This window comes from Mastigoproctus giganteus, chromosome 5, assembly GCF_048544385.1.
Source record: "Mastigoproctus giganteus isolate SK-2022 chromosome 5, ASM4854438v1, whole genome shotgun sequence".
Taxonomy (NCBI): domain Eukaryota; kingdom Metazoa; phylum Arthropoda; class Arachnida; order Uropygi; family Thelyphonidae; genus Mastigoproctus; species Mastigoproctus giganteus.
Genome location: NC_143579.1, coordinates 100,997,321 through 101,023,729, shown reverse-complemented (window position 1 = coordinate 101,023,729; position 26,409 = coordinate 100,997,321). Strand labels below are relative to the sequence as shown.

The 26,409-nt window shown below is 36.3% G+C and overlaps 1 protein-coding gene across 2 annotated transcripts in view; it reads right to left on the bottom strand.

The window, feature by feature from the left end:
• The window catches only part of LOC150085587 (protein DEK-like), a 252,237-nt gene that overhangs the window by 55,813 nt on the left and 170,015 nt on the right, over window positions 1-26,409 (bottom strand). For both annotated transcript variants that reach the window (XM_090374124.1, XM_090374125.1), the window contains one exon: window positions 2,322-2,506. In XM_090374124.1, the coding sequence (XP_090230250.1) occupies window positions 2,322-2,506 (185 nt within the window). The remainder of the gene's footprint in view (window positions 1-2,321; window positions 2,507-26,409) is intronic.

Genomic DNA, 26,409 nt, shown 5'->3' with positions numbered 1-26,409 from the left:
TAAACTACAGCAAAAAGGAGAGGTAAGTTAGGTTGTTTTACAATTAGAGACAGCCCCCCACCCTCAGTTTCACTGATTTCTCTGGAAAATGTTTACCTAAAGAAATAGTGATTGAAATTTTCAACGAGTATCATCACAAATTTAAAGCACTATTCATGGGTTTTAATGGTGATCTTGCATTTGATGACATAACAATAACCTTAACTTTCCCTTCAGATAAATCTCCTATACCTTGTAGATGCACTGTATTTAAGACTAGCAACCGAGACCTTTTGGTACATATTTGCTAAAAATTATCAAAAATAATTCAAAAACTATTTTTGAAAAAATCTCTGTAACCCAGGCCTTTTTATTGGCTTTCCAAAGAACCAGCATCTTTAATGCCACTGTATTTCTGAGTGATACAGCACTGGCCTAAATTTAAACTCTCCTGTTGCACCACATCTGTTCAAAGAAAAAGAATTAAACAATTTCCTGATTCTTAAATCCTAGCATAGATTTTTTTCTTATAGGCTTGGTTTGGTTTTTTTTTAGGAGCATTAGCAACTAAGGCCATATTGCTCCAGGGATATGCGGTGGTCATTCCCTGACCTTTCCGCATCCTCCGTATTTGGTGGTCACGGACTCGAACCCCGGCCTAATCAAGAAGCGTGTGCTACGCACTGCTGCTCCTGCCCACCGGGCTACGGAGGTGCCTCTCTTATAGGCAAGGATATATATATCAGACGCTCTCTTTTCTTTAATACAAACTGGTTCTGCTGATATTGAAAACTTATTTGGACTAATGTAATCAATTTCCTTTTAGAGTAGACTTAAAAAATTTTCATGATAGCTGCTGATGCAATCTCCTGAGCACATACAGCTCCCCTAAGCATTTTAGTGGATAAATTTCCATTTATTCGTTTTAAAATATGTTCAAACTAGCCACTGCTAGCATTAAACATCTTTATCTGTGAACTCTCGCCAAGTCCTCAGAAGTCAAAGCTTTTATTTTTTTTTGAATAGGCCTTGTGATTAAAGAGTATGTTATGGTGAGACTTAAATTTAATCTAAAGAGTCAGTTAGTCTTTCCATTGTTATCTTTACCTTTTACTTCTCTCTTTTCAGATATATGAACTGCTTCATTAGTCCCTCTATTTCTCAGCATTCTTAATTATTGTTCTTATTGTAATAGGAGGCAAACTATCATGCTTAGCAATATCAGCAACTTCTCACTTTTTTTATACTATTTAATCAAGTCTAACTTTGTTTAAGAAAAAATCTATGCTAAGATTTAAGAATCAGGAAATTGCTTAATTCACTGAAGTCACTGCTACAGTTTAAATTACTTAAGAGGTACAGTACAGTATTGTAAATTAATCACAAACTCAAGATTGTAATCAATCTAGTACATCTAAGATTATCATCTAAGAAAAGTAGTACACCTTAGATCATCTATTTTATACCTCTTCTCAACATTTAATTAACTGAAACAAAACAAAAGTCAAGGCAGAATGAACAACAATCCTAAATTTAGATGACGATGACACTAGCATAATGGTATATTTTCTCTTACACACAAGGATAAGAGAAAGAACAACAAATGTCTTGTTTGATATATCATTTGTCAACAGTCCCAAAATGAAAGCATTTATCTTTACAGTGATAAATTTTATCTTGTAAAATTCTGCAGGCAACCCTAGTATGATGAATTATCATCAGCTGTTTCACTGCATGCCGAAACAAAAGGATGGAAATCAAAGCAACATAAATTAAGCCTGTAAAGGAAATATAAGCTTGGTAAAAGCATTGCACAAACATATATATATAAATTAAATTAAATTTTTTATTAAAAATAATTTGTACAAAACTTAGGGAAAAGAATGAATTCAAATGAATAATCATAGCAGCATTAGTACGAGAAATAGGATTTCCCAGTCTGTAGGTTATTATTATTTAGTTATTATATTTTAAAAAAATTACTACTATAAAAAGGGGAAATTATACTTGTTGTTTAGAAATAAATGATTCTCACACATATCTGCTTTTCATGTTACACAAAAATGTGAGTCGACAGATATAGATGGTATTATCATCTGTTTTGCACTTTTAATCATAACAACATATTTGAACGTCCTGTGGAACTTGTCAACAAAGTGATTCTCACAAGTATTTTTTGCCTTGGGTCTGATTACTTAAAACTTATTATACACTATAGTTTCTTTTCTATTTTCAATAATCAAAAAAATGCACTTTCATCCCATACTTTAAGCTTTACAGCTCCATACAGAACAGACAATGCTAATCATAAACACGTAATAATAATGCTTGACAGCAGTTACCTCCTCATCACTCTCTTCTATCTCTGATTCCTCGCTTTCTTCTTTTCCTGAGGACTCATTATCCTCCTCTTCTTCCTTTTCATCTTCACTTGAAGAATCGCTCTTCTTTTTGTTCTTATCTCTTTTACTTGATGTTTCCTTCTTATCAAATTTACGTTTTTTCTTTTCACCTTTGGCAGACACTTCTAAGTGAATGAAGCAAACACACTAATTACAACCAAAAAATTAAAATAAAGAGAATAAACATGTTTAACAGTTTCTCCAGCATCCAGGTATTAATTCTTATTAAAACTTGCTCTTTTTTTTTTACCATCTCCACACAGAAACTTATGCTTTTAATATATATATATATTTTTTTTATGCTATTGCCATAAAATAATTACAGTAAACACCAGTTTTTTGTGACCATGCTTGTGAATTGAATTTATTCTATTAAATGGCAATTCTAATATATAATAATAAGCAAAAATCAGAGAAATATTATCCACAGGCTATAAATATGAAGATATAAAGCACCAATTTACACTTATTATCTTACCAATTAACAAAATTAAAAGATACATGAAAATCGTCAAACAAACTGAATGCTGTCCAACTCAACTACTCTTGCTGAAAAGAGAGAGATCTGGCAATAACGAAATTAAGTATGAAAACGGTGCAGTAAAAAAGTAATTATACACGTGTTATTGTGGCTGAAATTTCCATTTTTTTTTTTTTTTGTTACCTATGAATAAAAACACGTAAGTACAACTTAGTGTTTTTATTTCTAAACTTACTACACCTTTTTTTTAGTCTTCAGAAAAGTATTTTTGATAAGTTCGAAAATCTGAACAAATCAGAAGTCCGAACTACCTTTGGTCCCAATTAGATCAGATTATTGACACTCTACCATATATTAATTCAATGTTATTTTAACTATTTAAATGAAATTATTTTGAAAATTTTAATATTTAGAACATTAGAGATAGTATAACAGGAAAAAAGTAACTTTAAATTCTGATTTGAATTTATAGTCACTTCTTTTCTATATACTATCTCTAATTATACAGGGTGTCTCAAAAATATTGGTACAAACGTTTAGGGGAGGTAGGTAACATCTTAAAGAATGTGAACTGCATAGGAATCCATAACCGGAAACGTTACTGTAAGTCGATACACAGTGCTGTTCATCAGTTCGTGAGAGGGAAAATTTCTGGTTTACTCATTCAAGCAGTAGTCGCCGCATGAAGAGCATGCATCGATATATGAACTGTGAGCTGGCAGACATGCACCTAGTGTATGGATTAGCAGAGGGCAATGGACGAGCCGCTCAATGAATTTATGGAGAACGCTTCCCAGACAGACATGTACCGGACCACCGTTTGTTTGCAAATGTGCATCAAAATTTGTGCGATTATGGGTCATTTAGAGGTAACAGGAATAGTGCGGGCAGACCACGTTCGATGCGAACTCCTACCATGGAAGAAAGTGTTTTGAATGCCGTCCAGAATAATCCTAATACTAGCATACGTGCCGTTGCCTCTGCTTTAGGAGTGTCTCGTTGCAGTGTACAGCGTGTCTGCCACAACAATTCCTTACACTCCCTTTCATCTCCAAAGTGTTCAGTTACTGCTCCCCCAAGATCATCCTGCACGTGTGGCTTTTGCGCAGTGGTTTCTCCAAGAAAGTGTTCAAGACTTGAATTTTCCAGCCTATGTTTTGTTCACGGATGAGGCTTATTTCACTCGGAAAGGCTTATTCAATCAGCACAATGCTAATGTGTGGGCTCACGACAACCCAAACGGTGTGCGCCCCCATGCGACACACCGTCGCTTCGTAATAAATGTGTGGGCAGGTATGGTCGGTGACTGCTTAGTCGGCCCATACCTGTTACCATCCCGCATGAACTCAGCTAAATATCGGATCTTTCTTGAACAAGTTCTACCAGGGTTATTTGACGATGTTCCAGCAAATGTGAGATGCAACATTTGGTTTCAATACGACGGGGTGCCTGCCCATTATGGAAGGTGTGTTTGTGACCATTTAAACAGGCATTTTGGGCGTCGATGGATTGGCCGTAGTGGACCCGTTGCCTGGCCCCCACGCTCACATGATTCATCGAGCCTTGATTTCTTTCTGTGGAGGCCCTCATATCAATTGTGTATGAATTGCCTGTGGAGAAGGAAATGGATCTCGTGGAGAGACCCGTCTGCGCTGCTGCTACTGTCAAAGAAACTCCAGGTGTGTTCGACCGCGTCCGCCAATCCATGCTGTGTCGGTGTCACGCATGCATCGTGTCTCATGGTGGAACCTTCGAGCATCTGTTGTAACATCACGAAATGCATCCATCGCATACTCCATTGTTAATATTAAGTCAAATAAATGTTTGCCACTAATTATTGTCTTGTGTCATTTCTGCTTCTACTTATCCATGACGTTTCTTTTTATGGGTTCCTATGCGATTCACATTCCTTTAGATGTTACCTACCTCCCCTAAACGTTTGTACCAATATTTTTGAAACATCCTGTATATCTATTTATGTATCACTTGATTCAATTTTGCCAACTTTGTTATATGCTTTACAGATGTAAAAGTTCAGCTGTGTGTGCTTAATGTTCATTGAGTTATGCTCCTCTAAACTGCTCGACCATTAGGTACATCTCTCTAAAATCTGGCACATTTCAATCCCGAGTGGTCTGGATTTAAAAATGCAGCTAATGGATGGCAATATTACCGAAATTCATCAATAAATGGAACCTTGAAATGTGTGCACATGCAAAATATGAACATATTCCAGGAGAGGTTAAAGCTAACTTCATAATAATGTGCTCACTGTCTATAACTAGTTTCAAAACTGTTTTCAGTGGGTATAAATTTAGAGCCAAACGAGAATTATACAACAAATATAAAAGTAATATAGTAGCATTTGAACCCTTCCACTTTACTCAGCTATACTGCCAACCTTCCAAATGTAGCTATAACAGCTAAAGTAATTTTTATTTTTTCATTTCATTTAAAAGACAATTTGACCTTTCGATGAACAAGGTAAAACTAAATCTCATTTCTTGTGAAAAGGATAGATCCAGCATTCAAGAAAATTAAGTACTAAAAGGAACCAAGACCATATAAATAATGTTCTGTGTATACCCTAGCATGACCACTAGATCAGAAGAGTTTACAATTAATCCTTGACAATGAATACAATCATTAGCTGTTCAAGCCTGCCTGGTTCAAATCATGGAAGCTTGAACCACAGTCCACTCAAACGTGTATGCCTCTGCACCCTGCTTGACAACTAATTGCCAATCTTCCCAAGTTGCCTTTAGACAGATAAAGAACCTTGCATAAATGCTTACTGCCAGTGATTCAAACTTATTCAATATGCACCCTGTCAAAATCTGGCTCCAAGCCTGATGGGATCCACCCTTCAGCATCTGGACCAAATGACAAGAATTTATTATTATTATTTTTTCTTTTTTTGCTAGAACAATTTATGGAACAGTGGGGTTATCCTAACAGAATACCAGTTGACAAACACTATATTAAAGCAATATACTCCAAATCCTTGAGTCATCGGCTTGATTGAACTGTTTACAACTAGAAATTTATGATTCAGAACCCCCCCCCCCCCAGAAGAAGTTCATTACTTGTCTTTTTAATTGTCATATTAAAATCACTCACTCACTCACTCACTCACTCACTCACACACACACACACACACACACACACACACACACACACACACACACACACACACACGTTAGTGCCTTAAATCTGTTGATGATACACCAAATAATTATCACTGCTTCAAGTGTTGCATAATCTGTTCTGTTCAAGAATGTCAAATCAAAGTTTTGTTCATAACACATAATATTAGCATGCTTCTTCAAGATCTAAATCAGTGATGGCTAACCACTGGCATACAGCCATTGATAAAAAGTTTATGCCAGTGATTTCCAAACTTTTGTTGCTCAAGTGACAAAAGTTTGGGAATCACACAAACTAATTATGTATGGCCTTTTTCACACTAAACTCAGTGGAGTTTTTCATAATCTCAAAGCACACCAAAGTGTTAGGGGACAAAGGCTAGGAACTAGGGTTTACATCATCATCATCTACACATAACAGTGAAAACTGTAATTTGCATAATTGTGTGCAAAATCACAAAGTAAGTTAAATAAGGACTACTTAATAATTTTAATCTTCCAATACTTTTTCCCTCCCCTATGGCACATTAAAATTCTTTGATTGTAGTGTCAGCTTAATTTTGGTATGCTGGCTAGAAAAGATTTGCCACTGATGATCTAGATAAAACAGGCAGTTAAGCTGAAAAATGGCAAATGATGTTTAACACTGTTAAATGCAAAGTATTGTATCAGAATATCAGTAATTCCAAAATAATATTTAATATTGTTTGGGTATCAGCAAAGAATATCCTTCTATTCTAGGAACAGAAGGATATTCTTGCTAAGAAAGATTGTCATTCTATAAATTGCAGCACCTGAAAACTAGGCACCTGGACAGTGATCTTAATTGAAGTGAGTTTTTAAAGTATTAAAGAGTTCAGTAAACTAAACAAAATTATCAATATTATGGTCTCATTTGGAGAATTAGTTTACTTAACCCTTTAAAACTTTATTTAACATGTTCACTGCCACTTATATTTGGGAGGCTCATTCAACGTACTGTAATATATATACATAAAGGAGCCTCAACAGAAGCGAAAAAAAAAAACTAATCATTGATGCTAATAGGCCAGAATCAAGCAGGTAATTTTCAAAATGTTGAGATATAACAACATTTTAAAATCCTCAACATACCAAAAACTTGTAAAAAGCCTAGAATTCATAGCTAAAAGTGAGCTTTTGAGCCGAGTGATGTAAATCAGAACAAAACTCAAAATTTTATCAAGTTTATTGTATATGTATAAAGTAACTTCAACACAAGCAAAAAACAAATTAAAATGTGTACTAAGCGATAAACGAAAACTAATCACTGACGCTAATAGACCAGAAGTAAATCAGTGTGCCAGAATCAAATAGGTCATTTTTGAACTGTAATTTTCAAAATATTGAGATATAACAACATTCCAAAATTTAATAAATAGTAAAAAGCCTAGAATTCATAAATAAAAGTGAACACTTGCTTTTGGGCTGAGTGATGTAAATCAGAAAAGTAACCTCAACACAAGCAAAAAAAAAAAAAAAAAAAAAAATATATGTACTATGTGATAAACAAAAACAAATCATTGATGCTAATAGCTCAGAGGTGAATCAGTGTGCCAACAGAATCAAGGAGTTCATTTCATGTTCCTTTATTTTAATACCATTCATATACTAACTGCTTAAGAATGACCATTTATGGCACATTGGATTTGGATTCTGTACCATGATACATTATGTGCTAAGGCAGAGCCCTCCAGTTACTGCTGGATCTAACACATTAGAGGAGATGTACAGAAATTTGCATTCAGCCAGACAGTAGTTGAATGCTGAATAAATTTGTGTTATAGAAGTGACTAATTTGAATAATTTAAAAATATGGACTAGACAAATTATTAGAAGGACTGGGCACATGAAGTAGATAAAAATGAAACTTTGCATCCAATTACACCAATTCTAATTATAATTTATTAGGCTGGTGTATGGTCCCTGCAAATTATTTTAGCTTCAGTCAGGGGTTGATCCATAGTTAAGAATCCATTCTTTGTTAATAAAATGGTAAAAAGGTCACACACAAAAAAAAAAAAAAAAAAAAGCACAACAAATCCAGGCCACTTGCCCAATAGCTAAGTGATCTGAAGGCAAAAAAAGTCCCCCCCCCCCGCTCATATAATCTAATCTGCACTGTACAATGACTTTGCTCAATACTGCTTGAAGGTACAAAGGATAGTCTGTCTCCAAAACTAGCAGATATGTATTTAAAAAAAGAAAAAAGGGAAGTAGAATCTGTACAGTACAAATTTATCTCATGGGTACAGACTGTACCTATGGGATAGATTTTTAATTTTTTTCTCCATTTTGTGTGGAAAAACAAACATTTGTTCAAAAATTACACTTGATAAAATTTACTGCATACAAGCACACACATTTCCAAAATTGTTTAAAATCATTTTACTACATCATGTAATATTAACTTAGTAGTGGTGCCCAAAATGTAGTAAAAAAGAAAGAAAGGAAGGAAAAAAAAAAAAAAAAAAAAAGTCGCATGGCACCTGACTGGTGTCCAACTTTCTTTTTAATTTTTGGAAAAGGATTTGGATTTTTTGAATTCTGCATAAATTCTAGCAGCCCCCCCCCCTTCCCCCAACCCACGCACGACACTATTAGTACTAACATAAAATAGCACTAATTACTAGGTTTCGGATTTTTATGACCTTAAAAATGTCAAGACATGATGAAAATATGTCATTAAATTTAACCAAATATGACCTTAAATATGACTAAATAATTTACCTTTACATACCATATAAATGATAATACAGTGAAACTTCCCTTTAACGGACAGCCATGGGGAACGAAACTGTGTCCGTTAGAGAGAAGTGTCTGTTAACAAGAAGTCTGAGGGAGAAAAAAGAAAGAAAGAAAAATCGTTAAACGTTTAATGTAAAATTAAATTAAAATATATACAGATTTTGAACAATATTTTTGTAAATAATATACATACAATTGTGCTATGCATATTATGACTTTATCTTAAGAAAAATACATACAGTAATCACTTATTTTCTTCTGCACCTTCTTTCGGCTGATAATTTTGTTTTCAACATTTGTTTGGAGTGAAGAAACCATCGAAAGTCCTTCAGTATCTTCTTCAGCGGCAAAAAACATTTTTAAACGATTGATTTGTATGAGCGCTTCTATTTTCATTGGTGGTTCGTCGTTAATATGTTCTTCGACAGAATGACCTCCTTCCATTTCTTCATCCTCATGAGGAACTTCTTGAAACATATCGATGATGTTGTTGATATCTATAGCACCATCTTCTGTAGTGAGGTTCGAGTCTATATCTTTGTAGCCAGGGTCACTTGTAGCGGAAGTATAGTACATTATCCATAGATGTTGAAGTTCTTGTTCTTCTTGGTGCTCCACATTGCTGTTCACAACTTCAATTTTTGCATTTGAGAAGCCAGACTTTACAAAACAGTTCACGACAGTTTGTTTTCTAATTACGTTTACTGAAGAGGAAATCCACTGAATCGCAACTAGGATGCTGATTTTCTTTGCAAGGTCACTCGCACACGTTACATCGTTCATGTTTGCAATGAGATGTCTTAAAACACGTTTTCTGTAGTGAAGTTTAAAATTTTTTATTATCCCTTGATCCAAGGGCTGACACTCTGCAGATGTGTTTGGTGGCAGAAAAACGATTTGAATGATACAATTCAATGTGCGGGTAAGATGCAGCATTATCCACGAAAAGAATAATTTTTCTGTTTTGACGAATCATGTTTTGGTTAAAGTGACTTATCCATTTGCTCATGATATCTCGTATCATCCACGCTTTTTTATTAGACTTCCAGTCAACATTCAAAAGATTCAACTTTTTGCCCTTGAAACAACGAGGATTTTGTGGTTTTCCTATAACAAGAGGTCGTTCAAAGTCTCCCAGCATATTTGAACAAAATAGTACAGTCAAGCGTTCCTTAGAATTTTTTCTGCCCTGGCACTTTTCGTTTTTTAGACTGTTTTTTCAGGAAGAGCTTTAAAAAACAACCCTGTTTCGTCACAGTTGTAAATATCCTTAGCTTCAAAATCACGACATAAATCTTCCAATTTGACGGTCCACTCTGTTACAACCCCAGTATCAACAGATCCACCTTCACCCCTTACGGTTTTCCAAGAAATTTTATGCCGAGTTTTGAACTTGTCTAGCCATTCCATCCCACAGAAGCTTTGAACTCATTTACTCCCATAGATTTCGGAACCTCCAAAGCCTTTTCCCTAATAATAGGCCCATTAATGGGAATTTTTTTAGCATGTTCGCGACACAACCACTCATGCATAACATTGTCAATTTGAAGCCCAACAGTTTTCGGGAATGATTTTTGAACCTGATTATTTCCGTGTTGCCAAAATTGTTTGAGCATTTCATTTTTTCCCCTTTAGGATGTCACTTACCTGCGTCTTCCCGATTTTGAATTTTGCAGCAAGATTGCGAACACTATTTTTTTGCCGATCATACACATTAATGAGTTCGACTTTATCTTTTAAAGTTAAATGTTTACGAGAAGACATTGTGCACTTCACACGACACTGAACAAAACTGGAAACTGAAAAGACGAAAGGCCGACCAAATCCCACCCCCCCTGCACACACTGAATTCATCAGAAGTTTTACACGTGCCTTAAAATTCTCGAAAAAGGGTTTAGAACCGCGACGTAAACCTTGATAAAATTCAGAAAATCGGAAATAGAAAATAAACACACGATTGAGACAATACGTGGAAGAAAGGTTCCTAGAAAAAGGGCCGTCAGCTCTCCCGCAGTCCGTTATGGGGAGATCAAATTAAGTGCTAATCTAAACGAAACAGTGCAGATTGCCTGTCTGCTAGACAGAAGCTGAAAACACGTTAAAACCAATGGAGGTGAGTTGGAGAATTTGAAAATGTCCGTTAGGAGAAGTTTCACTGTATTTAATTTTTTTTATTCTTTTAAAGTTGTACAACGACTTGTTATACAAATTTCTAACAAGTAATATAATGAAAATCACAATTTGCAAGTTTTTTTTTTTTTTTTTGGGCGGTCGGCACCTAACCCCACTTTTCCCCATAGGGCTTGTTGTTTATATAGCACGATTTTGCATTGCACGAGGGTTTCTAGGAACACAACTATTGTGCTATACGAGGACAGACTGTAATTAATACTTCACAAATAGAGAAGACTGTTGTTACTTGGTCTTACCACCATCCACCGATGAAAAGCCAACTAGTTTTGAAACAGTGCCGCCTGGGTGGTGGTACTCACTGAGAATAAGTAACAATAGTTTTCTCTATCAGTGAAGCGTTACTTATTCAATGTAGTGCAATGCCATGGAAACTCGTTGTGAAGGAAGAGCACAATATGAGATAAAGACCAAATGATGCCTTTCACACTAATATTGTTGTTGTTCTTAAGAGTTATCTATGGTGAATCTACACCGATATTATATATATTAATTAATTTACGCACCTCTTTATTGCACGTGTTGCAATATACAGTAAACCCCCGCGAATAGCAGGGGCTATGTTCCTGACAAATGCCGCAAACACTGAAAACATGAATACTGAGTTATGCCTCCCACAGTAATAAAGGGGTTCTGTTCCAAAATATATAAGAAAAACTAGTCTAAAATTTTGTCTATGTACGTATTACATGTACCTTCATAATATAACTATGTACATAGACAGTACATGGTGAAATGCAAGCATGAGGCATCGAAATGAAAATAAGAAACAATTTAATATTAAATGTAATATTTATTAGAAATTTCAAACAAATCTTTCAAACCAGCACGTTTGCTAGCTAAAGAACTTATTCCGCCAGTGCTATCACCAGTTTCGCTAAAGTGTTGATAAAGGTGTTTTGCTTTTTCACGAATGATGAGTGAACTTAACGGAATTTTATTTTGAGTTTGGTCTTCTATCCATAGATTTAAAGCCTTTTCCATTTTTTCTAATTTAACATCACGAGTTACACAGCAAATTTTTGAAGCAATTAGTGTGTTTTCACAGACACTACGGGGGATTTTTTCTTCCGATTTCTTGATTGATCGTACCGTTGACTCATTGATTTTATAATGTTTTGCCAATGACGAGACAAAGCGGCAGTGCGTAGCACAAGCTTCTTGATTAGACCGGGGTTCGATTTCGTGACCACCAAATACAGAAAGGTCGGGGAATGACCACCGCATATCCCTGGAGCAATATGGCCTTAGTTGCTAATGCTCCTAAAAAAAAAAAAAAAAAAAAAAAAACCAAACCAAACTGACGAGACACTTTCACCATTAGAAATTTTGTCTAATAACTCAATTTTACTTGCTAATGTCATCACTTTCTTTGATCCTTTCACAATTCCCTTGTTATTCACAGCCATATTTTGGTAAGAGTTAGAAAGAACTTGTCCACAATAGTCACTTTCTTTCATTAACACACTCGAAAAAGTCTGTTTTACACTACAAAACAGTAATTTTTCACTTTTGTAAGCATATCAATTTATAAATTGACACATTTATATATTTATTCAATTCATAAGCATATAAATTAAAAGCAAATGGCAAAACCTTCCATGGCAAGCGCATAACACATACTGAATAAGGATTAGAGGGAAACATCCGCACTTGCGATTTTGTCACCCCTCTCCCCCAACCCACTGAGCGCTGTTTTGACTAGGAAAGATGATTTTAGCCACACCTATATTTTTTTATGGCGGAAAATGTTCACGGCACTTTAAAATTCACATTTTTTAGGTTTCATTTTATATTAAATCAGCGACCGCGAATAGTGGGGGTTTACTGTATTATTTTGCTATCCATTTGGTACGTGTCTTTGGACTTTTTTCACCACAGAAGAAATCCATTTTCTAAAAAGCTCAATTTTGGCTTTATTTCGCCAACAGCTGAAGTTTCTACTATATAAATTAAGTTGAACGAATAATTCGTTGAACTCAGTATAAAGCGAAACTACTGTATCATTGCAAGTGACTATAGGGCCAATCAAAATAACTTTTGAGATTTGGCCACTCGTGCCCACCCACGCTGGAATGTGAAATTATTAAATGTAAATTCCCATGGTTTTTTAGAAATATATTTTAAATCAATTTGATAAATAATTTGTCAATTATCGTTAAGACGAAATATGAAAATTTTATGTCGACAAGTATAAAATATGCTATTAAATATGAAATTACAAACACGCTTCTTTAGGATCCTTAGATCATGTAACATGGACACACTGAGTTTCATGCCTTTATTTAAATGAAAAATGAATATGATAATACATAAAAATCCGAACCCTACTAATTACACAATTCAATAATACTAACAGGCACTAATACCAACACTAGATGGTAGATGATTCTCATCAACCAGCACAATACCACCACTTTGCTTACTGGAGACCTAAAGTGGTGAAACCTATGTTTAGTCACCAGAGCAGCACAAAGTTTCCAGCATCCCCTTCCTCCCCATCTCCTTCAACTCGTGCATGGTACTAAGTACTACAGGTTTTGATACGTTTCATGTTTGATACGTTTCATATATATATATAAGGGGGGGAAAAAACGAACAAATACCAATATGTCGTGTTTTCTTAATGGATAGCTGTACTTATTGTATGTACCTTTAAATTTCAATAAAAAATTAAAGACTCAACCCTGTGTTTAATACCACTGATTATTTACCTGCCAAACACAGCAAAATCATTTTAGACAATAAATACAAATGGGCCTGTTGAACTGGATTCCATTGTTTAAGGAGATTAATATCGTATATATCCAGTAATATATTTAATCACAAAATGTAGCTTTCAGAATAAAATGGGCCCCTTCATCAGCAATATACAGATTTTAACTGAATAATGACATTAGAAACAAAATTTAATAGATACAGAGTTGTGCGCATGCATCACAGCGTGCACAACTCTGTATCTATTAATTTTTTGTTTTTAACATTATTTGACGAATCTTAGCATCAAGATTCGTCAAAATCTTTTAGACATCCTTTTGACAGAAGACCACAGGAGGCATTGAATGGAGCGTGTTGGGAATGGTGGGAGGTGTTTTACCAAGATCATTAATAATACAGGAGTGGGAAGAAAAATGGGATGCTAGCAGGTCGGCTTTATCCTTGGCTGAAGTGACAACAGAACCATCTTGTTTTGATAGAGATGGGCAAAAGTTGCAGCCAATAGCTTTGGCAAGAGACCAGAATGCTTGGCTACCATTAGGGCAAGAAGCAAGTTTTCTACTCTTAGCCTGTTCAAAATCTAGTTTGGACTGATTAATGTTGTTTGTTTGTTATTTGGTTTTTAGGAGCATTAGCAACTAAGGCCATATTGCTCAGGGGATATGCGGTGGTCATTCCCTGACCTTTCTGCATTCTCCGTATTTAGTGGTCACGGGCTCAAACCCCGGTCTAATCAAGAAGTGTGTGCTACGCACTGCTATTCCTGCCCACCTGGATACGGAGGCACCCATCTCTACCGTTTTGAAACGGAAATCCGACCAAGGAAAAGAAATTTCGCAGGTCATCCCATTTTGCATTCTTGTAATGCCAAACAATACGAGGTTGGAAATAGCTATGAGATAAAGGCTCCACTGGAGCAGAGACAATCACCAAGTTGTGATCTGAGGTGCCTAAAGGATCACTCACTTCGATTGTGTACTTAGAAGGGTTGTTTGTGAGAAAAAGATCAAGTATGTTGGCTGTATGGTTAGGATTGTCAGGGATTGTTGCAGGTTTGTTTGTTATTTGGTTTTTAGGAGCATTAGCAATATAAAATATAAAGGGAATGACCACCCCATATCTGGGATATAGGGTGGCCATTCCCTGACCTTTCCGCATTCTCCTTATTTGGTGGTGACGGGCTCGAACCCCGGTCTAATCAAGAAGCGTGTGCTACGCACTGCTGCTCTTTCCCACCTGGCTACGGAGGCGCCTGATTGTTGTAGGTAAATGAATAATCTGTGCAAGATCATTAGTAATTGCAAAAGCCTCAGCATCTCGAACAGCTGGAGTTGTGAACATTAAAATCATCAAGGAAAATTAACTCACTGTCAGGAAAGTTGGACTGGAGAATGTCAAGTTGCAAAAGAGGAAGTCAAAGAGCTACAGGTGATTAGTGGAGTTGGAAGAATGGTAGAGACAACAGATGAATTTGACAGAATGAGGTAGAGAGATTTTAAGCCAGAGAAGATCGAAAAGAGGAGATTCCAAATTACCATGTCTCTACAGGGAATACCACCTTCGAGGCGAAAGGAATCATACAGCGAATAATTTGGGCAACTGAGATGAGCAGTAGTTGAATAAACTGATAACTGAGATTCTGTAAGAAAAAGTATATGGGGTTTCGTAGACTGCAAGTGGAAATCGACATCACTGTATTAGAACTGAGACCACATATATTTGTGAAATGAACTAGCAAGTGTGTTCTGCTCCTACTAAAAAAAAAAATTAAGGAAATTTCATTACAAGATTAGAGAATTCATCGGAAGCTGCAATAAACACTGAAAATCTTTACAACTACTTTGGTTTGTATATAAAGAAAAAAATGTGTCCACCTCACGATTGTAGTGGGGGGGCTTGAAAATTGCAGTGTTTTGAATTTGGAAATTGGGGTCCATAATACCTAGTGTGCTAAAGAGGAATCAGTAATTACTTAGCTAAAATGCTAGCTGATAGATTACAAGGATTAACCACAATGCTTTGTTCAAGAGAGGGGACAGAAAAATTTCTGGAAGAGTGAGGATAACTTGCCTAGATTTAATCGCTAGCTTGGACTGCTTACATCAGAAGACTGTGGTTCAAATGTTTATTTCTCTTGAAAAGTTTGTCTTTTTGAAGTCTTAATTGTAAAATGCAGCTGATGATCAAAAAACGTCTTTTTCACCACGAACTGAATTTGGACGAGTCAGGTCGGTGCCACTCATCAGTGATTGCCTGTTGCATTTTTTTTCAATTTGAATAAGTTTTTATGGTATTTCTTATGATTTTCAAGGTCACTCATCCACCAAAATGAACCCCACGTTCATGTGGTCTGTGTGGGTGTGCATGACAAATGGCACAGCTATTTACATTTTGCACTGTGAAGATAGTAGAACTAAACTCTACAGAAGATCAAACAACTCTTGCTAGCACCACAAAAATATCACAAGGAGTAGAGTACAAGAAACAGATGTCATGGCTTACATTGCTTATAATTCATAGTGTATTGAAATGAAAACAGAAAATACTGTAAATCATTAAGATAATTTTGGTAGGGAAAGGTACATGGAATAATATGAATTGGAATTGAGTTTTAATTAAAATTTATATTGCATGAACGAAAAAATATGGTAAAATATTAAACACTGACAGTTTGTGGAAGCTGTTTTGAGAGTATTTTGATACCAAAAAGCATGATGTTTAGACTGGATCCCTGTGGAACTCCTCCTGTTGGTAAAACACTTGTGAGAGCATAAAAGGTAAACAAACTTAAAATAGATGATTAGGTAGGGAGTTTTTTTTTTAATAATAATAATAAAAAAACATGGGTATGTTACCCCATTTTGACAGAATAAGGCCATTTGTTTCTTAATACTGTACAAGCAAACATTGATCATTCAGAATTTTGCACTAACAGCTTATCAACAGTGACAAGAAAACAGTCACAGAGATTTTTATATAGTTCTGTCAAGAAAAATTCTATTAAATAAGATTAGAAGACAATCCTTAGATTGTATTGAAAGGTGATTTATCATTTTATAATGGGTGGCATCTTGTCCCCAAGGCATTTTCGTGTGCTTGAATGAGTGCTGCACTTAACTCTTCCTGAGTAAAGGGCTCGTATGTTTAAAACCATTCTGGAGAGACATTTAATGCACATTTTCTTGTTTTTCTCTTTCAGGACCAGGAATTCTGGGAAGAATGACGTTATTGCATACATTTTTGTCAATGTTTCCCCTTCCACTCCTTCCCTGGGACCACTGTCTTTGTTTACTTTCTGTTCACCCTCTTTCCACCATTTAACTGCCATAGAATATTTGCAGCTGCATCCCACTAGCCAATTGATCCTGGCCAAGCCACCCAGGACCACCCGCCTTGTCAAAGCAGTGGTCAAAGTAGTGTATTGAAACCAAGCCCCTCAACCACCAGGATCCACCTTTCCAGAGTTTCTGTGGAACATAGCACATAGCAAACGCGCCAGATTCCTATAGTGTTAGCCTGGAACCTAGGCTTGGGTACTGAATCTTAGTGATGCTAATCTATAGGACCAGCATACCTGAGAGGTCCCCTCACCACATACATGTACCATGTTAAGGGGCACTAACAGGCTTGTGGCTGGCTATTGTAGTGTCAGCTAGGTGTGCCAACTGTTTGAAGGGATACTAGTTATCCTTATCAAATTTCCACTGTGATATTCTTGATGACTGATATGGTCTTCTCTAAGTCAGATATCACGGGGAAGTGATCGCTCCCAAAGGAAATATCTTCAACTTCCCATGTAAATAAAGGAATGAGGGAGGCAGAGCAGATAGAAAAATTAATGGCAGAAAACGTACATTTTGGTAGACATATGCCAAAAGGTTCCCCCACCAGAAGGGAGAGTTCATTATGTTCAAGCATGTGCTCTATTACATGGCCACTCGTAGACAGGTGGGCAGGAGCAGCAGTGCGTAGCACATTCTTCTTGGTTAGACTGGGGTTCGAGCCCATGACCACCAAATACAGAGGATGTGGAAAGGTCAGGGAATGACTACCGCATATCCCCGGAGCAATATGGCCTTAGTTGCTAATGCTCCTAAAAACCAAATAACAAATAAACAAACAACAACATGGCCATTCACATTAGAGTCTGCACTACCCCAGAGGGCATTATGTTCTTTCAAGTTCCCTAAAAGAACAAGAGAAGGCAGTTACTGAATGAGATCATCAATATCTACCCGAATATATCAGGTGGTAGATGACTTTCATCAACCGGTGAAATACCACCACTTTGCTTATTGGAGGCTTGAAGTGGTGAAACCCATGTTTAGTCTCTAGAGCAAAGTTTCCGGCATCCCCCTCTTCCCATACTTCTCCTTCAACCCATGCACGGTACTGGGTGCTATAAGTTTTGATGCCTTTCGTGTTTGGGATTCTCATAAAAAAAAAAAATAAAAAAAATATGTTGATTACAGGTGACAGATATTACAGATAAAATTCTTAGGAGAAACTATATAAATAGGTAATTGGACCGCTTTTATAGTAGTTGTAGGAGGAATTACTTGGAAAGGGGTAGGGTATGGTTTATGGTTGCCCATACCCCTTTCAAGGATGGTCTGCCCGTGTCAATGTTACCTTCTGGATGAATTTCAAGAACTTTGTCTTCTTCATTCGCTTTTTCACTGATTTCCACAGTATGAGATTTGAATGTGTGTGTGTGTGTGTGTGTGTGTGTGTGTGTGTGTGTGTGTGTGTGTGTGTGTGTGTGTGTGTGTGTGTGTGTGTGTGTGTGTTGCCGATTGGGGTTCTTATCTGGAGGGAGATTGTTTATTTGATGAAGTAACTACTGATTTCGTTCAACCAGATATCGAGATATTTGGAGAGACCAAGCAGTCAGTCTGAGTTGATATTGAGCATAGCCATTGAGTAACTGACGTGTACGTAGATGATTTAGTAGGAATTGCAAAGTGTTTCTTTTTCTCTCGATATAACACTTTGTTCTCTATTTTGTATTTCTGAACGATGTTCTCTCTTTCCCATTGGATGCAGTCCTTAGAGAAAGCAGAATGATTACCATATTAACCTGGCTTGGCACACCCAGGGTCCTGAGCTGGATATCAATCATTCTTCTCTTTTTTGGTGATTCTCTCTCTCTCTCTCTCTCTCTCTCTTGGGGTATTCAAATTTTTTTTGGCTGGTGCAGGATAAGCCTCAGGCTTCCTTGCACCATATGGCTAATAATAAGAATAATAATAGCAATTAGGACAGTTTTGGGTTTTCATTGTTACAGTCCATTTGTATGTTCTTTTGAAACAAGTGACTACACCTCTGCATGCAGTTTGCGAATGACTGAATTTTTAGCACTTAAAGCAGCGGACTGGGTTGGGATGTATGGTTGAACATGGCATCTGAGGCATTCAGCTTTTATAGTTCTGGGGAGAATTGGTGTTTTAAACGTCAGTATGACTCTCCGAGTAGGGACAGGTTCTCCATCTTTGTTGATAAAAAATTTGTTTTGCATGGACTACATTTTGGATGTTTAATTCATGGATAAGTTCATCTTCTGATACATTTAGGAGACATGTATCGGACTTCTGTGCTCATTCATCTCCACTAATAAATTTCCAGATCTTAATTGGCGAACCATTTTTGGAGGACCAGCCACATTTTTGAGATATTTCTGAATCAAAAATGGAGATAGCTTACTCAGTGGTTGGTCTGTGGAGGAATGCAATATTAATGAGGAGCAGAATAATCTGTCCCTTCTTTTTTTTTCATCTCTTGGCATGGGATGAATTTAAGTAACCCCAGGGGCTCACATCTGGCAAACCCAGGGTCATAAGCTGAATATCATCATCATCCTTCTCTTTCTTGGTGATTCCTCTCTCTCTCAGGGTAACTTGGGAAATTTTTTTGGATGGTGCAGAAAAAGCCTGAGGCTTCCTTGCATCATATGGCTAATAATAATAAGTAGTTAAGATCTGGATCAGAAGATCTGCAGCTGGACTGTTTTGTGTTGTCCATGATTGCTCCTTTTAGCCCTGGGAGAGTGGATTTCTTCTCCCAGGTTTCCAGCCCCGCCACGTGGAGGCAGGAGCAGTGCCACCAGTGACCAAGCGATAAAGGAAGATTAGTTATTAGTGTGTTAATAAGTCAGTTCTATATACAAAATGAAAGGTGCCTTGCCTTTCTGTCAAGTGAGCTAACTTCTTTACTTCAGAAGAGCAAAATTAAATAACTTTACAAAAATAATGCTATACTATAATCAATGGCTCTTTTAAGTAAATCGTTTTCAAAATCGCTCAGGAATCGCTATAGTCACTCACTTGGCACTCGGGGCCTCTGAAAAATGAGAAATCAATTCTTTTTTACAATGTCTATACCACGAAAAGCCTATTTCTAGGACCAGCAGTTACTTGAATTTCAATAAACCCAAAAAGTTCTGCACAGTTTTTGAGTACATTTAAATCTCTCATGAGACCAAAGAGTTCGCTTCTGGTAATCAGCTGGAGTCCATAATTGTGAATTTCTTCATTACAATAGTTTATATCATCCTCTAGATCAGCGATTCCCAAACTGGGGTCCATAGACCAGTTCCAGAGGGTTCGCGAAATGTTTAGAAGGTATCAAATAGTATGTGTTTATTTTCCTAAAAATATACTGATAGAATTAATAGTTTTGATATAGAACATTACTTATTTTCGAGACAATTAGTATGAACACAAGTCGCTTCTATAAAAGAACATGTTCAATCCCCACTAGTGCGTGTTTACACTTATGCACATATAAGTCCTTGATGCAGACAGCCAATAGGAAATAGCTTGAAGAGTTATTCTGTGACTTGCAGATGTTACAGACTGACACAACTCAAACATTTAATACTCTTTCCCACAACATATTTGCACTAAAAAAGAAATTCTCTGCTCTCTTATATGCAAATTCAAATACAGAATTAAGGTAAACGAAGAAACTGATTTGAGAGGACAAGTTAGTACCTTTCAAATTATATATTCTATGTATACAAAATTGATAATAAATATACTTGACTTGTTTCACACACACACACATATATACCTATTAATTCCACCTTGCATATATATATATATATAAAATATAGAAAATTAATATCTTATGTAAAATAAACTAAACAAGAACTGATTAATGCCATCTATACATATCTAGATAGAACATTACATCAGTCTTATTACATATATTTTTTGTATAGTTTAAGTACAATTAGTAAAATAGGTAAGATATAGAATAAATATATTTCATATTGGATAAGCTGGTAGCTACTTAACCCTATAATAGCCATAACTGGTCCACGAGGCCAAACCTAGTAAAGGATGATCATTAGTCAAAGTAAAAGTAAAAATAAAACAATTAATAAAAAACATAATAATAATATATATCAAGTCAGTTATAGGTCATGGGACACATTGAAAGGGACTTTATCGAGGGCTAACCCTTTCAACGTCCCCCTACAATTAACCAAGCTATCAGTTTCTAATATCATCTCCATGTTTAACACGGTCAAAAGGTAATTTATGAGATAAATGGATAAGTAGAATTAAAGTTAGAAAATAATTTAGTTGTTAACAGGCTGGATGACTTTAGCCCGACCGATAGCTAAGACACATATAGAAAAACTAGCAAAAGCAAATATTAAGGAAGAAGAGTAATAAAAGAGAACCAATATCCTTCATTAATATCATATTAATAAGTACAAAAGGAGCAAACGCTAAAATAAGGAGAACGGATTCAAGGTTTAAGAATAGCAATAGTACCTCAATCCCCATGAGGTAAGAAAAATAGAATATAATAGTAAAAAGTTAAAAGTAAAGGAAAAGCTATAATGCAATTGTACGTCAAATTTACCGTGAGCGTAACTTCCTGTCCCTTATAGAAAGAGATCCTGGTATATCATAAGTATAATGAAGCAACATTATATATTATCCTATGTTTATACTTATGATATACCAAGATCTCTTTCTATAAGGGACAGGAAGTTACGCTCCCGGTAAAATCCGATGTACAATTGCATTATAGCTTTTCCTTTACTTTTAACTTTTTACTATCATATTCTATTTTTCTTACCTCATGAACTATTAAAGTAATTCAAGGGGGATTGAGGTACTATTGCTATTCTTAAACCTTGAATCCGTTCTCCTTATTTTAGCGTTTGCTCCTTTTGTACTTATTAATATGATATTAATTGAAGGATACTGGTTCTCTTTTATTACTCTTCTTTCTTAATATTTGCTTTTGCTAGTTTTTCTATATGTGTCTTAGCTATCGGTTGGGCTAAAGTCATCTAGCCTGTTAACAACTAAATTATTTTTTAACTTTAATTCTACTTATCCATTTATCTCATAAAATACCTTTTGACCGTGTTAAACAGGCAGATGATATCAGAAACTGATAGCTTGGTTAATTGTAGGGGGACATATTGAAAGGGTTAGCCCTCGATAAAGTCCCTTTCAATGTGTCCCATGACCTATAATTGACTTGATATATATTATTATTATGTTTTTTATTAATTGTTTTATTTTTACTTTTACTTTGACTAATGATCATCCTTTACTAGGTTTGGCCTCGTGGACCAGTTATGGCTATTATAGGTAAGTAGCTACCAGCTTATCCAATATGAAATATATTTATTCTATATCTTACCTATTTTACTAATTGTACTTAAACTATACAAAAAAAAAAAAAAAAAATATATATATATATATATATATATATATATATATATATATGTGCAAGGTGGAATAAATCGGTCTTTAAAAAAAAATGTGAAGATGGAAGCGTAATTTGCACAAAATGCCATGACTAATAGAAGAATAGCAGAAAAAGAGAAAGAATGTGAAAATCGTATTTGTTATACCGAATTAAGCAAAACTATAGGCCGAATTGAAAAGACAATTAGAGAGAAGGTAACTATAAAGCAAAAAATTATTAAGTAAACACGATTAAATTAGAATAAGAAGGGATAGCCAGCATTAGATATAGGTGGATAATTTTGGTTAAGGTCCAAAAAGGTGTACAGCAAATATAAAATTAAAATCTGAAGTTAGCTAAAAGTAAAAATTGATACATGATCAGGTACTTCATCAGGGGACTACACCTGATCATGTATCAAGGACTGCATTTCTATACTTGCCCATACCTGCGGAGGATAAGCAAATTTAAGAATAAAAACTGAGCAAGGTCAAAAAAGGGGTAAAGTTGTTGTTATTTGGTTTTTAGGAGCATTAGCAACTAAGGCCATATTGCTCCGAGGATATGCGGTGGTCATGGGCTCGAACCCCAGTCTAATCAAGAAGCGTGTGCTACGCACTGCCGCTCCTGCCCACCTGGGGTAAAGTAGTATAACTCTCACAAAATATGTGCAGGGTAGTCCCCAAAGCAGTGTATGCTTTATAGCAAATTAAATTAAGGTGAATTAAGAGGTATAATGGTAATAATAGAAAAATAAATGTTTATAGTACAAACTAGATGAAAAAATAAATGGTTATAAGCGAATGACGCTATTTAGAATAAATTTAATGAGAATACAGGGGTAATGGAGGCTTGAAGTGGTGGAACCAATGTTTAGTCTCTAGAGCTAAGTTCCGATCAACCCTTCCCTATCTCTTCCATCATGCAGTATGATTGATGACTTTTGAGGTTATGATGAATGTCGTGGCGAGATCCAATATTCCTTACCTTTCGAGGGTACAGCTCTAAAACAGTGTTCGCAGGCCGGCCGCTAGTTAGGACCGAACCTATTGGTAACTCTCTAGGAGGCTTCCGGATCAGCTAGTGTATAATCTTGCTACCTCTACTCTGCCAGATAGTGACTGGAAGGAGTCCGAGTAGTGTGTATGCGGGGAGCATTGTCGAGGCCATGTTATGTCAAGGATCTGGGTATATTCTTACCACGTGTACACCACATCCAAAAATTTCATTACTTCATACAGCATGTCCCACCCACTTTTTCTTACTATTGAATACATCATGAATTGTCAAACTAATAGAGCAAGCTTATCTGCGAAAAGATCTAAACCTCCCAAGCACTTCCTAATTCATTTCACATATATATACATGGTCTCAATTCTAATCTCAACGATGTCCATTTCCACTTGCAGTCTGCCAAGCCCCATGTACTTTTTCTGACAGAATCTCAGTTATCGGTTGATTCAACTACTGCTCATCTAAGATGCCCAAATTATTCGCTGTATGATCCTTTTGCCTCAAAGATGGTACTTGTGCATATGTCTGTTCTGATATTCCCTGTCAGAGACTTGGCAATTTGGAATCTCCTCTCTTTGATCTTCTCTGGCTTAAAATGCCTCTACCTCATTATGTCAAATTCATCTGTTGTCTCTACCGTTCTCTCAACTCCACTAATCACTTAGAGCTCTTTGACTTCCTCTCTTTGCAACTTGACTTTCTCCAGATCAACTTTCCTAACAGTGAGGTAATTTTCCTTGGTGATTTTAATGTTCACAACTCCAGCTGGCTTCCGTTTTCTAGTCACACCAATCCAGCTGGTCGAGATGCTGAGGCCTTTGCAATTACTAATGACCTAGCACAGATTGTTCATTTACCTACAAGAATACCGGACAATCCTAATCATACAGCCAATACGCTTGATCTTTTTCTCACAAACAACCCTTCTAAGTACACGGTCGAAGTGAGAGGTCCTTTAGGCACTTCAGATCACAACTTGGTGATTGTCTCTTCTCCAATGGAACCTTTATCTTAAGGCTATTCCCAACCTCGTGTTGTTTGGCATTACAAGAATGCAAAATGGGATGACCTGCGAGCCTTCTTTTCGTCTTTTCCTTGGTCGGATTACTGTTTCAAAACTTCTGATGTCGACGTTTGCTCAGATCGTTTCAGTGAAATTATTCTTGCAGGAATGGAATCCTTTATCCCACACTCCACTTTAAAATCACGTCCTTTATCTCAACCTTGGTTTTCCAATAAATGTGCTAAGGCTGTTCAAGAGAAGAAGGTCACTTATCGTAATTGGCTTGTTTCTAATTCTTCAGTTTCATTTTCTGCCTACACCAAAGCTCGCAACAATTGTAAAGCAGTTATTAATCAGTCCAAACTAAAGTCTGAACAGGTTAAGAGTAGAAAACTTGCTTCTTGCCCTAATGGTAGCCGAGCATTCTGGTCTCTTGCCAAAGCTATTGGCAGCAACTTTTGCTCATCTCTGCTCCCACCTTTGTCCAAACCAGATGGCTCTGTTGTCACTTCAGCCAATGATAAAGCTGACCTGCTAGCATCCCATTTTTCTTCCAGCTCATGTATTAATGATCTTGGTAAAACACCTCCCACCATTCCCAACACGCTCCATTCAATGGCTCCTTTGGTCTTCCGTCAAAAGGATATCAGAAGGATTTTGATGAATCTTGATGCTAAGAAAGCTCCAAGTACTGATTGTATTTCTCCACTTGTTCTCAAAACCTGTGCTCCTGAATTTACTTCTATTCTTTGCTGCCTTTTTTCACTTTCTTATTCCAAAGGTGTTTTTCCTTCTGATTGGAAATTTGCTCATATCCAGCCAGTTACTAAAAAAACAAATGTGACAAATCTCTCCCATACAATTATCGTCCCATTGCAATTACTTCTACTCTTTCTAAAGTAATGGAGAAATCAATTAACCGCCAACTCTTAAACTACCTAGAAACCTTCCGTCTGATCAACGATCGCCAGTATGGATTCTGTCAGTGTCGATCCACTGGTGATATTCTGGTGACTTTCCATTTTGAGAAACCTTGTCCTGCTCAATCAGCTTCAAATTCTTGAAAATCTGCTACCAATTCCTTAAATGCCGATCTTCAGGTAACTCTCCAGTGGGGCAAACACAACTTAGTTGATTTCAACCCTTCTAAAACTCAGTCTTGTCTTATATCTCGCAAAAAGGATTCTTCTGCTCCTATGCTTATCTTTAGTGACACTGATTTCTAGGAAAAATGATATATCTCTTTTGGGAATTACTCTGACTTCTAATCTCTCTCTTGGCACAAGCACATTACAAATATTGCTTCCTCTGTATCTAAAAAACTTGGTTTTCTCTTTCGCTCTCGGCTTTACTTTTCTTCCAAACAGCTGCTCACTCTGTATAAATCGGAAATCCGCCCTGCCATGGAATATTGTTCCCACATCTGGGGCGATGCCCCCAAAACCTCTCTCAGGCTTCTTGATTCCATTCAGAAGAGGGCAGTTAGCTTAATTAATGATTCATCTCTAACAGAGTCTCTCCACTCGCTGTCGCATAAACGTACTGTTTCTGCTGCATGACTCTTCTACAGATACTTCCATGGGCACTGTCCTTCTGAATTGGCTTCTATAATTCCCGCTCTCTCTTTCCAAATCAGTCCGAACACGTGCTGCCACCAGCCAACATCCATTTACTCTCCACCTTCAAACTCACAGAACCCACTTTTCATCTTCCTCGTTTATTCATTCAACTGCTGTTTTCTGGAACAACCTTCCTTCATACGTATTTCCTGAAAATTACAATCTACAGAAGTTCAAGTCCAATGTCAACAAATATCTTCTTTCGTCTTCTCAACCTCCAACCCAAGCACGGTACTAAGTACTATAGGTTCTAATACCTCTCATGTTTGGGGTTCACATATATAAAAAAAAATAATAATAAAAAAAAATAATAAAAAAACAATTTAAGGAGAATATGCATAGAAAATTTAAGATTTAGTGCAAGCAAATGGTA